General features: G+C 37.4%; 1 protein-coding gene across 7 annotated transcripts in view; it reads right to left on the bottom strand.

Annotated features, from left to right (window-relative positions):
• The window catches only part of MAST4 (microtubule associated serine/threonine kinase family member 4), a 564457-nt gene that overhangs the window by 271032 nt on the left and 278167 nt on the right, over window positions 1-15258 (bottom strand). For all 7 annotated transcript variants that reach the window (XM_064376019.1, XM_012462235.2, XM_064376020.1 and 4 more), the window contains one exon: window positions 1126-1157. In XM_064376019.1, the coding sequence (XP_064232089.1) occupies window positions 1126-1157 (32 nt within the window). The remainder of the gene's footprint in view (window positions 1-1125; window positions 1158-15258) is intronic.

Here is a 15258-nt window from a genome sequence, read left to right as displayed (position 1 = left end):
TAGGCAACAGAGTCCTAATCATGATGCAGAAGAGGGAAGAGTTTAATTCTAACAGCATTTCCTATAGCAAACTATTTTCTGTTAAACTCTAGCACAGAGAGATGGAAGCTGAAAGCTAGTGACAATTTATCTAGGCACATTCTCTAAATATAATAATCCAGTGTCTGCCTGGCAGCCTAAACTTGTACAAAGCACAGGAAAAAAAATGGACAATAAAGAAATGTGCACAGCTGATGAATTTTTGGTTCTTAGATGCAAAGGCTGGAATTTTCCAAAATTTAGCCAAAAGAATAAATCTTATATTTCAACAGTTGCCATATGTTTTTTTAATCCACCAAGATGAGAGTGGTGAAAACGTATCTTAAATACTAATTTTTTTTAAAAGGAGCTCCTCCATCTACTAACTTATTCAACTTAAATCAGACATCAAATGTAAATGTTTCCAGACCAGCCCTTACACAGTACTATTGGATAACAAATTCGACCTTAAATGTAGTCAAATATTGAAAGTAGTTAATTCCGACATCAATTTCATTCTGCAACTTGCTAATGGAAAAAAGTGCGATTTATGCAAATATATTATTGGCCTTAAAAATAAAAGATTAAAACACAGTATAAAGAAATCAAGTCAAAGTTCATAAATCCATTATTTTACTACAAGAGTATTACATGAATCAGTTGAATAAGATCTAGAGCTAACAATGGAAAGTTTAACTGATTCAAAGTTTCTAATTCAAATGCAAAAGTACATAATTTACTTCAAATAAAATCCATAGTATAAAGAAATATCATGGATTTCAGAACATAAGAGCACTAATTCTTGATTCAGATCAATTTATACTATCTGCTGACCAAATAATATTTCTGCTTGATTATATAACAGCATTAAAAAAATTAAGACTCTCGCAGGAATAAATATGCATTTAGGTTTACAATGGCCATATAGAAGAAACCCTGGAAATTATCATAAAATCATTACTGTTTGACTTTTATAAATAAATTCAGTTTATTTTCTTAATTCAGTTGATTACCATTAATTCTGCAACTTCCACTAATGAATCCAAGAAGAATCATAAACTATATATTAATAAAAAGAAAACAAGGAAACAAAATACTACTACTTACAGACTTCCTCTTCTGGGGAGACTCAGCTCCTTCTGCAAAAGGAAAAAAAAACATATATAAGTGATGCTACATTAACCTTAAATTACTAGGATACCAAATGGATAACATAGAATGCATCATCCTTCATTATACTTGATTTGGCGTTTCCTATACTGAAAACATTTTAACGTCATAATTTTATGCTGGATCCCTTCTTACAAGGTTCTCTTTACACACTGTGTTTAAAGTACAAACACAGCTTACCTGAATTCCAGAGCAGCAAAACCATCAATCTTCCCAAAGCAACTATAGTAAAATACTGAGTTGAGTTACATGGCCCTACAATTGAGCATACAGAAACTTATCCAAACAGGATATAGATATAAGAAGTAGGAGACATTCTACAGGATTATAATTAAATGAAAGGTACAATGAAAAGGACAATGAAATCAGACTATTTGCCCTCAATAGAAATATATTCACGCAAAACATTATGCATCCCAAAGATTGTACTTTCTTATTATTCTTTAAATGATAATGGAAAAGATTTCCTTTTGGTATTATTTCTCAAAACAGGCATTTATTCCTTAGGATATTTAAAAATAGCTTAATCAACTTCTAAAAGGTAATCAGACAACTACTATAATTATTAGAGTGCTTCATAGTTTCAAAAGGACATCCTCACACTTACCTCAATTTGAGATTCTTATCTACCTAATCATCAAGAGGCTGTGGAAAACCAAAAAATCACCCAAGAAAACAAGCCAACCAAAGAAATAAATAAAAAGAGATTCAGAAATACCTCTATCCACCAACAGTTTTCAAAGCTCAAGAATAATTACTTGCTGTCCATTATTAAAGAATAGGAAGCAATGAGTCATTTGGCTATTTAAACTCAAAATGAAGAGTACTATGACTGAATTTGGTTATTCATGTCCATAATTCTCATTTATTTTTCTGCCTTTCAGGTGCTTGAGCATTATCCTGTGAAAGGTATTTCCCCATCAGCTTCAAACTCACCTTTCCTGTCTCTGATTTGTACTGAATGTTTGTCATGGATAGCAGGCTCACCTATCACTTATCCACAGCGCAACTTACTCCAGCACAGCTTACAGAAAATGGCCTTGAGAGCATCAGACCAGAGGGGAGGAGAGCTCTGTGGCTGCTGTTTTAAACACAGCAGGCCTTACTTATTAACCAGCAAATATATTTCCATACAGAGTTATAGTAATCATATAACTGTTCAACAGCAAGGAAAACAATCAGCAATTTTAGGAATGAAGTGTCGTCTTCTTTTTCTGAATAGCAAACGTTTTCAAGGGCTCTAGGGTTCAGTGGTAAAGTGCTTTTTTGTTTTGTTGTTTTGCTTTGCTTTTTTCTTTAATCCTTGATTAGCTCCAAGAAATTACAGTGTTTGCTAAACTTGGCTCCCAGTTTCTGAAGCATAAATATACCTTCATTTACTAAAACCTCTAATGAAAAGAGAAAAGTCTCTGCCCAAGACAGTCTTCCTTGGGAAGCGAAACATAAATAGAAAACCAATGAGTAATTTTCTGTACAAGGATCTTTGGTTATGATAAACATTGAGAAATCAGTGTTGTATTCAGGTTAAAGAAAAGAGAGAACTCCCTAGACATAACAGCTCACCAGACATTATCTTTAATTTTTTAATTTTTATTTACATTTAGGATGAGGTCTCATTACATTGCCCAAGCTGGTCTCAAACTCCTGGGTTCAAGCATTCTCCTGCCTCAGCCTCCTGAGTAGCTGAGATTACAGAATACACCACTGTACGAGGCTCTAGCCATTTCTCCTGGAAAGAAATTGATACCACTGCAGACCAGAAGGCCTAGAGACCAAATGAATAATACTGCTCTGTCCAATAAGTTGATCGGACAGCCGCATAAAAGGTACCTGAGGTGTTAACATTAGTAACAACAAAAATAATAAATCAGATGTTCTTTCAACTATATATGCAAATAGATCACTCAGAAGATATAAGAGGAAAGGGGCCGAATGAATGACCCAAATAGTTCCATCAATCATATTCCACCAAATGACCCGAGCATAAACTGGCTGCTTTACTTTGAGCAAAAGCTGCTGAAACAGCAAGATAAGGGATAAAAACCAACTCTGTTTTTAATCAAAAGTCTTTCCAGTAGGTCTAGAATTATGAGTTCTAAACAAGGAGAAAGGTTACAGTGGGTAAGCCAGCACTGCTGCTCCACGGGACGGCAGCCGAGATTCCAAGATGAGGAGCAAAGGACATTTAATAGGCCACAGTCAACTGACCTGAAGCTACCACGCTAACCAAGCTGAAGGAGCTAATCCACCTGATGGCTTGAATGTCAGGCTCAGGACTGGAAACTCAATTTGGTAGCAAATTGGAATCAGATGTGATGGTAATAAAGTGAGAGAAATGAATGTGCCGTGGCCAAGACCTTGTGAACAGTAGCTGCAAAAGTCTGCAAATACCAGGAGGGCTAAGCAATTGCAGCCTGAGCAGGGAGCAGCTCCTGCCCTAACGGACGAGGGCTACATGCTGATAAATCTGCACCCGTCAGACGTAAATGAACGGCATCAAGGCATTTTATCACCAAAGTCCCTGTGGTACTTTGTGCATGTGTCCTCATTTTATTTTCTTAATGTCAGGATAAGGTCACTAACACATACTTAGATAATTAGATGAGACGTGGTATTGGTCTGAGTCATAAACTTAAGCTTGTGCTTGACATATGTGGAGTGTGTGTTAAAAATTTACTGTCAGGTAAGAATTGGAGGAGAAAAGAAAAAGGGAAAAAAGAGAAACAACAACAATAAGTATCCATCTGAACTAAACAATATGCTAATTGTCACTGGATTAAAGAAATTCTTAAGATCAAAAATTCCTAGACTTTCATTAATATTGATTACTCAAATGACATTTAACATTTTTAGAGTTGCTGTTTATTATTTGCTTGATACTGTATCCTTCCCCCAATGACTTCAAGTGTTAACTAGCAAATATTTACATTAAAAATAAAGATTAAATAAAATTAATCTTGTCTGAGAATCCTATTATTTTTGAGATCCCTCAATGACCTGAGGATACCAAAAGGTCCCTCCAATCCAGGAAGAAAACTCATGGAGAGTCCGAGAAGAAAGAGGGGTAAATGATTCTGCTCCTTTCTCCCAGCCATCCTCAGCTTCGAAAAGAGAAAGCAACTGTTTCATTCATGAAGATGGAGAGAAAACTGCAATGTTTTATATGAACAATCAATTTCCACAGTGGTAATTTTAAAACTATTTACAATGTTTAGTATTTAACAGCTATTCATAAACAAACAAAACAATATGGCTATACATGCTGCATGTGATAAGAGAATCTCTGAACTCTTTTTAACTAAGGGTAAACTTATGATTTAAAATAGGACATTTACAGAAGTCCAAATAATATATATATTCCCTTCTTCAAGAGGTAGAGCTTAATTCTCCTCTCTTTGAGAGTGGCCTGGGACCTAGTGACTCACTTGCAAATAACAGAATATAGAAAGGAAACAATAGCAACATTATAGTGGGGAAACCCATGGATACCACCATAACTGAGTAATCAAGGCTAACATCATCAGTGGTAAGTCACACTGACATCATGCTCTTATCCTCTGATATGATGGATGAGAAGTGGTATTCAAGATGTCCGTCTGTAAGAATACCACTTGATGCCTGTGGTATTCTCTCCAAAATCCATAACACCAGTCTCATCATGAAAAAGCCTCAGGCAAACCCAAATGGAGGGACCTTCTAAAAACATCTGATCAGTACTCCTTAAAGCTGTCAAGGTTGTGAAAAACAAGAAAAAATTAAGCAACTGTCACAGATCAGAGAAGACTAAGGGTGGCTACATGCAATGAAGAATCTTGAATGAATGAAGAATCCTGAATTGGATCCTCAATCAGAAAAAAGACATTAGTGGAAAACTTCGTGATATCTAAATAAAGTTTGTAGTTTAGATAACAATGTACCAATGTTGTCATGATTTTGACAAATGTATTAAGGTTATATATGATGTCAACATTATGAGAGACTGGGAAAAGGGTATACAATAGTTTTCTGAGCCATCTTATACGTTTTCTATAAATTTAAAATTATTCCAAAATATTAAAGAAAGCGTATCAAAAGGGGGAGACAGGGAGAAGGAAAGACTGGTGTGGGGCTGGAGAATAGAAGAAATGAACACATAAATATCTAAATATTCTAAGCTTACTTTAAGGCAATATTTAATACCAAATTTTTAGGAAGCTATAGAAATGCTCTTGGTGAGACAGATTCTGGCTAGGACCAGCAATGAAGATAGTAAGGAGTAGTCAGATTTAAGATATGTCTTCATAAGATTTACACACAAACTGGATGTGGAGCGTGAAAGAGAAAGCAAGGAGGAGTCCTAAGTTTTTGGCCTGAGCAAATGGAGTTTGATGGGAAAATAGTTCAGCTTTGATATGCTACATTCAAGATATCCGTCTGTAAGAATTCCAAGTAGAAGTTTTCAAACAGGCAATTATACAAATGAATCTGGGTGCAAGAAAATGGTCAGGGTTGCAGGTTGATTTTGGAGTCATTATGACCTGAGATTCTATGTAAAGTCATGGGGCTGGATGAAACAGGAGAGACTCAATTAAAAAAAAAAAAAAAGAACAGAGACACACCTGGTTACAAAGCTATGGGCGCTTCGCTATTTAATATAAAGAGGAAGGGAGGATTGCGCTATACACTGTTAACCGGCCTGTTGCTCTACCCAGCAGCTGGAGTTCTTGAATTCGGTGGAAACTGAATGAGACTGACAAGTGAACAATCTATGTATGGACAGCTACTGACACTGCTAAAGGCAACAGGATGGTTGGGGAGACAAGGTCAGAAAGTAGGCAGGAACCAAAAAAATTAAACCCAGAGAACATGACCACACCCAGGGAACAGCCCAGTTAGGACACCTCTGCAGCTGCACACTGAGTGGGAGCTCAGCCTCCAGGGAGAATCGCTAACTGCCCCCCCATACCCTCACTTCATCTCTCCTAGCAGGTGCCCTGCAAGGGTTACACCTGGGTCTCTGCCCCAGCTTCCAAGTGGGCATGAAAATGGAATATTGGCTCCCTTACTAGTGTAGTGGGAGGCAGGGCCAACTCTACCAAGATCCACACTCTGGGAGCTCCTCCAAAAAACAAAGAGAATTTGGAAGTTGAGCAACTTGCCTTCCACACCATCACTCCCAAACCCCACTCACAAACAGAGTGGCAATATCCAGCACACACCATTCCCTCACCACTTTCCTGACACCAATGAATTTAAAGTGCATGTGCTTCCCCACCATTATCAATCTTTCATTAGTCATCGGTGGCCTCATCCTATAACTGAGTTACTACAAGTACTCTGAACTAACAATTAATTTAAGTAGAGAGTTCAAAGAAGCCAAGATGTTTAAGGCAGTATATCAGGTGCTTTTAGGGACATATGAAGAAAAACAAAATAAAACACATTTAAAAGCTAGTTGGGGCAACATAAACACACAAATATAAAACAAAAGAGTTATTACCAGGTGCAAGATTATGCAGTATTTCTTGAATGTGCAAATGCTAACAGAGGAGAGAAAATAAAAGGGAATGAGATAACTCAGCTCAAGCAGTGGTTCTGAAGTCTGGCGACACATTAATGTCACCCAGGGAGTTTTTAAAAATACTAACGCCTGAGCCTCACCCCTAGAGATCTAGAGAGAGAGAGTGGCTTGCCTACATTGTTTATTAGAGGTTGGTACTTTTAAGTCCCCCTGAGGACTATTGGTTTGCATAAAACATTTGCCTTTGGATTGTTTTTTTCTTTAGGGAATATTAATTTTCTAGGCTGTCATTACAGAGGTAACGTTTCAGGTTTTTAGCTATTTCCTTTGCAAGTGGGAAGCAGTGTGAGGCAAGAAAAGGTACTCAAAATGGGGCTTTTACTATTTGACAAAGCATAAAATTAGCTGGCTGGGTGTACAGGTTCATCCAGGGATGGGATCTCCTAAAGAAATGCTTTGGGCCCCATTTTTCTGGTGTGCATTTCTGAGAGTCACTTGTGAAAGCAGAAGCACAGGACGAAAAAGTTCATACCACAGAACCAGATCTCATACGAGGCTTGTCTGTAAATCATCAGAAGGCAAAAATGATCTACATTCTAACAAGACTTGAAAAATCCAGTAAGTCGCCCATAAATATATGTTTTTCTAAATGAACACCGTAGAATAAAGCTAGAAAATCAGAAGGGAGATTCCTATAGAAATGCCTGAACAGTCAAACTACCCAACCTGTAACATATCAGTAAAATCCTTGAGGGAAATGTGAGTTGGATGAAGAATCCTAAATTATCTTTCTCTTTTCACAGATTTGATGTCATTTTCTTTTTGTGCCTATAATCATAATGCACTTTCATATATTTATTTGTGCTAGTAGTTTAAAAAAATAAACTGGCTGGGCACGGTGGCTCACGCCTATAATCTCTCAGCACTTTGGGAGGCCAAGACAGGTAGATCACTTGAGATCAGGAATTTGAGACCAGCCTGGCCAACATGGTGAAACCCCGTCTCCACCAAAAAAAAAAAAAAAAAAAAAAAAAATTTAAATTCACAGGGCATGGTGACACACACCTGTGGTCCCAGCTACTCAGGAGGCTGAAGCAGGAGAATTGCTTGAACCCGGAAGACGGAAGTTGCAGTGAGCCTAGATGGCGCCACAGCACTCCAGCCTGGGCCTCTGTCTCAAAAAAAAAAACCACCACCACCACCAAAATAAACCACGAAAGGCTAATATAAAATGCTTGCTGGGTTTATATACAAACTTTCTTTGATCAAAACCACAACACTCACTTTCTTTGAAAAATTAAAAAAAATAGCTACCTTATTCCTTTCTTTCCAATTGTTTTTTTCTGCCATAAACCTAAATAAATAAGACTATGGTATCAGTTCTCATAAGCCCTTTATATAGACAAAGTCTCTGAGTAATGATATGAGTGTCTAGTGTGCTTTTGCAAGATTTTATCATGAACTGAGTCTATAAGCTTCATCATAAAATCAGCTGGCTGCCTGGACAGTAAACACAAGTCTTTCCATGGAAAGCCCAGAGGAGACTGGCAATTGACCAGAGTTGCAAAGCCGTGAGATAGTGGAATCAAATGAACCTATATCACCCAGTTCCAATGTTTTCCCTTATACTCCACCATGGGAATGCCAGAGAGTGGGAGACAATGGTGATTCGAGGGACTGAAAGGAGTGGTTTGAATAAACACAAAAGCAGGGAGGGCTGGTACTGCTAATAGAAAGAGGGAATTCTTTCCCCTAACAAGGAAGAAACGAACAGGTGAAAACAGGTACTTTTCAAAGATGAGCAAAGTAAAACTGAAGCAATTCACTGGAAGTTCTGTAATTTCAATAACTCAGAAGGCAAAAATCTTCTACCAAGGGCAAAGGCAAGGGCACATTTCGGGATTAAAGCAAACAAAATGGGTTTCCTTTATTCAATCACACACTTTTTAGTAAAGGTGGATATGGCTGGTGCTGTGCCAGACACCGGGGATAAAGGACTTTACTCAGTGTAAAATACAGTGTGAAAAGGCCTGGAATGGAGGTCTTTTCAAAGTATACAGTCATACATAAGGGAGGAGGGTGATCAGTTTCTTTGAGGAGAGTCAGGACTGTTCCTTCCTCAATGTTTCTTGTTATTCATGCTAACAAAATACAATGGAACTGATACTACCCTCAACCTCAAGGATAAGCTTCAATTAAACTAATGACAAAACTCACTGCTTTGGTCAAACTAATTGGTTTAAAGATGACATGTGACTCAACCTGGGCAAATAAGATGCAAAACGATGTTTGCTCAGGGCTTCTGGGAAAGAACTTCCTCCCTTGTCTGAGAGAGCTAACAGGAAAGCAGCAGCATTAAACCCACGAAGCTAATGGCAGCCACAAGAACAGGCATCACAGATGGCAGACAAGAAAGCCTGGTAGAAACTGGGTTTTGAGTGAAATCTCTGAAACAATACATCTACCCTTGTGTGTATCTCAACTTCCTGGTATATGAGCCAATCGACTCTCTTTACTATTTAAACCAGTTTAACTTGTGTTTTCTAGTCTTTGCAATTCAAAAATTCCTAAGTGACACAATATTTGAGCCCGGTCTTTCTTTTCCAATGTCTGGGAGTTAGCCAGGTAGCCTTGGGAGTAGGTGAGGAAGGGGAATTCCAGAAGAGAGAACAGATGTAGTCAGGTAGGGTGGAGTGAAACAGAACACACTCACAGGAAACCGCATGGCTGGAACAGAGAGCAGGAAGGAAAAATCAGCAGTACAAGAGTATGGAGGCGGACAGGGTCACATCAGAGAAGGGTTTGGGAAGTGGCTGCCTTTATCTTATAAGCAATGGGGAGCTCATGGAACATTTTTTTTTTTTTTGAAATAGAGTCTCTCTGTGTCGCCAGGTGCCAGGCTGGAGTGCAGTGGCGCCTTCTTGGCTCCCTGCAACCTCTTACTCCCAGGTTCAAGTGATTCTCCTGCCTCAGCTTCCTGAGTAGCTAGGACTACAGGTGCATGCCACCACGCCCAGCTAATTTTTGTATTTTTAGTAGAGATGGGGTTTCACCATGTTGGCCAGGGTGGTCTCAATCTCTTGACCTCATGATCCGCCCGCCTCAGCCTCCCAAAGTGCTGGGATTACAGGCGTGAGCCACCACGCCCAGCCTCATGGAACATTTTAAAGATGAGAATAGGATGCCCTAATCAACATGTTAAAAAGATCACTCTGGCATTAGGGTGTCACATGGCTCTGGGAGGGCAACATGGGAAAGATGTTAGGAGACTTCTTTAATTCTCCAGGAAGCATGGCTGAGGGCCAGGAACTAGGAAGATGCAGTGAGGAGGAGGAGGAGGGGCAGAGTCAAGAGAGAAATGTGTATACAGGATCCATAGGAGTTGAGAGGAAATGCTTAACTTCTTGGCTGGTTTAGAACAGCTGTAGTGGAGCTCAGGACAGGGTACCATCCAGAGATGAGGAAAAAAGACTGTCCAAAAGCACAGAGGGCCTTTCAGAAGTTAAATGTAATGAAAATCTGAAAGTGGATGAAAAGATGGCAAAACCATTTAAGTTACACCAGCGTGTCCCTGATGAGCAGGAATATGAGACAAAGTGCAGGATAAAATCCCCGATTTTGCTTAGATGAAAAGCTAAACATCATTCATGACAACCACTTTTTCCACTTTAAGTTTTTTACATAAATAGTAGGAACTGTCCTTCTTTATACTAAACTCATCTACTTTCACTAGCTTAATAGTGGCATCTCACATTTTCTGCATGGTGATATACATTATCTTATTTAAGCTTCACTATTATTCTCATTTTACAGATGAGAGAACTGAGGCACAGACAGGCTAAGTAACTCACACAAGGTCACAGGGCTGGTAAAAGGCTTAGCTTGCCTTTGAATCCACATCTGCCCAAGTCCAGAGTATGTTAATTATTTTTCATCACCAAGTAATGACTTGATACATTTGCACCACAGACCCCTCGTGTAGACTATCAAGCTTTATTCATAGTTGGTAACACACTGTCAATTAATCGTAGGAGAGTCACAACACAGATCTTGGCAACTCTTTCTAAACAAATTTCACACTTATTTTTATAGACTCTGATTTTATTCGAAGCAAAGCCCTGTGAACATGATACTTTTAACACAGACCTTTTAAAGCAGAAGAAGCGTAACAAGTCAAATAATCAGCTAACGTCAAGTAAATGGACAAATAAAACAAGCTTCCTTTCTAGCCAATTTCTATGGGTTTTGATGCTTCCTAACATGTTATACACTTGATGTCAAAAATTCAAGCTTGAGAATCAGACATTTGTATATATACTGTCTTCCAAGTCAGTATGACCTAAGGGAAATTTGTCTCCTAAGTCAAAGTTTACATGCTTCTCTGCAGGGTTTTCCTAACAACCAGCACTTATATGAATAACAGCTCTAGTTTATTGTTTATTATATACTAAGTAAAGTACATTTATTATATCAAGGTTAATAGCTTCCAGCCCACAGTCATATTATATTTTGTGTGTTGACTTTGTTCTCAAAGAACAAAAGAACTGTCTCTTTCAAGCAAAAGTTTCTGCATCACTTTAAAAATTAAACTGGTTTTGATCAAATTAGAGAAGGCACAGTGCTTCATAACAAAAGAAGCTAAAACAGAAAACACATATTAGATCAACTGGACTCAAAGCTTACAACAATCCTTATTTAAGTCAATTGTATGTTTCATAGTGATTAAACAAATAGGATCCGGATTCAGACATACCCATATTCTAATCCAAGACAATGCTAAAAAGTTTCCTTCACAAACTTTTAACTTCCCTAAGATTTAATTTCCAAAATTACAAAATGAAGATAATATAGCTTGTCTTACATGGTTTTGAGAAGGTTAATGCTAACACATGTCCTGCATATGGCACAGTTCCTAAACATAAGCACCCTTAGATGTCAGCTGTGACTATTTAAGCGTACTACTTGAATTAGAAGAAGGAATGTAGGGCACAACTACAGAGCTATGGTAAAGAGACAGCATGGACTCAATAAAAGAGCAAGGGTGTGTGACCTGCGTATCTTCTCCACTTCTAAATACTGAACCTGGGCTCAGGGCTGTGAATACATTTGAAGATTTGAAGCAAATTAGGCTTCAGTGAAATCACACACCCTGTTATTAATCAGTAGGAAAATTACTTTAGCAGAAGGAGATCAAACACCAATGCTAGATATTTAGAATTTTAATTGCCTTTAAGATAGTGTACATTTAGATGTCCTTCAGGATCTCTATAAAATTAAAGTCATGGTGAATAACTTTTGTGATTTCCTTTTTTCCTTAGCAAGACTTACGAAGGCTCTTGATAAATATGCGTATCAGCCCTGCCACTTAACTATGTTTCTTGTTAGTTGGGAAAGCCTGTGACCTACAGTGAGCTTAGATAAAAAGGCAACACCGCACAGCTGTGCCCCACAAGGCTCCACAATTTTTTCAGTTCTTCCATCCATTACCAGCAAATTACAGTAAATTCAAAATATTGATCTGCACAACCCTATATGGGAAGAAAGTTACCATTGACTTTTATTGCTTATTGTTGGGTCCAATTCCCTAGAATCAATAAAAGCTACAATGTTCATAAGCTTCTAAAAAGCTGGTTAATATAGTGGATATGAGACACCTTTTAGAATCACTATAAGTCTATAGTATTCTTCAAAAGAACAGCGGCAAACATCTTCAATGTTCAAAAGCTTTATTTGATTTTAGAGTCTTCTCATTTACCAAGGAAAATGCCCTGGAAAAGAAGTGAATATCAATGATGGGGAATAAAAATTCAACAACTAGAAAGAACCCTGCCTAACAGATTTCTGCTTTCACTTTTCAGTTCGCTTGCATTTCCACACCAACCCCACTGTCCAGTCCACAGTCAATCATTAAGAGTTGTGATCATTTTTCAAAAGGTGTAACTCACATGGATTTAAGATGAATTTTCTTGACAGGGCTTTCCAAGACACATCAGGGGATCAGTTTGCTTATAAACTTACATTTCAACTGCCCCTAATTTGAAGAATCAATATCCTTTTATGAACCAATTTTTAAAAATCAGATAATAATTCATGTGTTCTATTAAAAGTACAGACAACCTTAATACAAAAAGAAAAAGGCTTTTTATAGAACCAGGAAACAGAATGGGATGAGACTATTTGACCAGTGATAGTGAATTTACTCTGCTGAGATTAATCATTTTTATTTACTACAGACACTTTGTGGTTTATCTAGCAGTCCCTATTCTGAAAGCCTATTTTAGTGTAGAAATTTACTGGCAAATCAGCTCAAGGGACCTCTTGAAGTGCTATATGAAGCTAATACCCAAAAGTCTACTTCTGGCCATTCCTCTCTATCTAAATGCAAAAACGACACTTAAAATGTACATATAAAATGTATGAGCACGATGGAAGATTAATGACACACATATTCAAATAATCAATAATGTAAACTTAAGCCTCTAATGGTACTGAAATTTATTGTAAAGAGGTCACAGAATAAACAATTAGCTTACAGAAGATATATATCACTTAATAAGTAATAGATTCTATTTGTTACAGGGTACAGTAACTGCCATTTTTTTTAAACTATTTTCTCCAATGTACTATTTTAAATAACATCATCTGGAATTATGCTGGAATTGAGAACTTCGAGAATAAAGACCATGGATTAAGGCAGAATCCTAGAGTCCCCAAATTTCCTATTTCACACACTCCCCTCCGCATCACCACTATGAAAACTAGAGCAGCTGTGGTTGCCATTGCAGTGTTAAAAATCAACTTTATTCTTGAAAGGCACATTTTCTTATATAGGATTACATGTAAGCCTCACCACTATCCAGCAACTATAGAAAGAATGTTCAGTATTTTTTCAGATGGAGAAATTGAGTATTAGGAAAGTTATGTCATGATTTGTCCAAGGTCAGGGTCCTCACATTAAGAATAAGGACCAAAGACAAAAGTAGTCAGGGTCCCTGACGATGCTGTTTCCATACTGCACCAGCCCTGGACATTCTACCAACAAACATTTTTATAGGAGAAAAATAAATCCCTATTTATTTAAGCTACTATTAGTTGGGTTTTCCATTACCTGCAGCCAAGTACATTCCTAGCTGATACTAGTATAAATAAACTTTGCAAATTAGCTTTGGAACAGTGTATTCAAATGAACACCAGACATCAACACAAGCCTGGTATCACAAAAGCTGGTGCATGTTACCCAAAAAAAATGAACAAATGTTCTTAAATTAGAATTAGGTTCTATGAGAAACAAAAGCCTTGAAAACATTGATTACAGATCTGTCAAGTTGTTTCCTTTTTCCAAAATATATTTGGGAGGGCTGCACAGTGTGTGTTAGTGACTTTGAAGTTAACCAAAGAGGGTCCAAGCTTAATGGCATCACATTTGTGACAGTTAATTAGCAGAAAATATTTCAGTGCAGTGAGGTTTTGCTTTTTTTTTTTTTTTTTTCCAAAGCATCAAAAGCAATAAAAGCCTCTGGGATTTTAATTGCTTCTTCCTAAAGACTGAATTTTGTTCTCACTACCAAGACAGAATCCGTCCCTCAAAGTCAAAATGATCCCCTGTGGTTTTCTGGGATCACAAAGACTATACAACTGAGTGGATACTTATTTTTGAGACTTAAGAAAATGTTCATAAGGTGGCCTGTTATTTTTGTTAATCAAAAAAATAAAGTCATTTCTAAGCAAGAAGACCCTTCTCTAATTATACGTGAATGCAGTCATCTGTAATGTATGAATGAATTTAGGTGGTTTTCACTTTAATTTCTATTATACTAACTAGGTTCTTCCTTTGAAAAATAAAAAGTATACTAGATTGTATTAGATTGGTATGCTTACTGAATTACACAGAAGGTGTGTTTTTTTTTTTTAACACATAATCATACTGGATTGCCTTGGAAACATGAAACTGATAGTTGATTCTGGACTCATTTTCTTCAGAATCAAAGTTTAAGCACACACACAGCAACAACAAAAACTGATGATATCATAAAATAGTATGAACAAAGAGGGTGGAGAGAATCAACATTAGAACAAATGAACTTTGAATAATACAAACTTTCAGGCAGCCTAAACTATCATTTGAAGCTACACTATTTGGACAAGTTGATGAATTTGCACTAATAACTTGTAAATGGTTCTGTCACTTTAAATGCTAGTTTAAAAAAGAAAAGTAAACAATTACACAAATAGAATTGTATATCAATCAGAAAAAAAATAGCAGCTAGAGTAAAAGAGACTCTTGAAGAATTATGCCTCTTTTAAAGAAAGAATCTAAAAACAAAAGTCCTATATGCTAATTGAATTAAGTGGCTGACTCGCCCCTACTTAGGACCACCAGGGTGAAAATATTGAGGTAGGAGAACTTCAGGACATGGCCTGGCAGAGTGGCTTAGAAGTTTGGCTTGGGAGTCTGCATGACAAAGTGAGTGCCAGCCTCATCTTTCCATATGGCCTTGGGTAAATTACCTACCCTCTCTGTGGCTTTCTTGCGTGGCTGGATATTGTGGATCTGAGAGGTCATAGAGTTG

This window comes from Aotus nancymaae, unplaced genomic scaffold (genome assembly GCF_030222135.1).
Source record: "Aotus nancymaae isolate 86718 unplaced genomic scaffold, 86718_ANA_hifiasm-v0.15.2.pri h1tg000014l, whole genome shotgun sequence".
NCBI classification, from domain to species: Eukaryota; Metazoa; Chordata; class Mammalia; order Primates; family Aotidae; genus Aotus; species Aotus nancymaae.
This window is presented reverse-complemented; position numbering and strand designations above follow the sequence as displayed.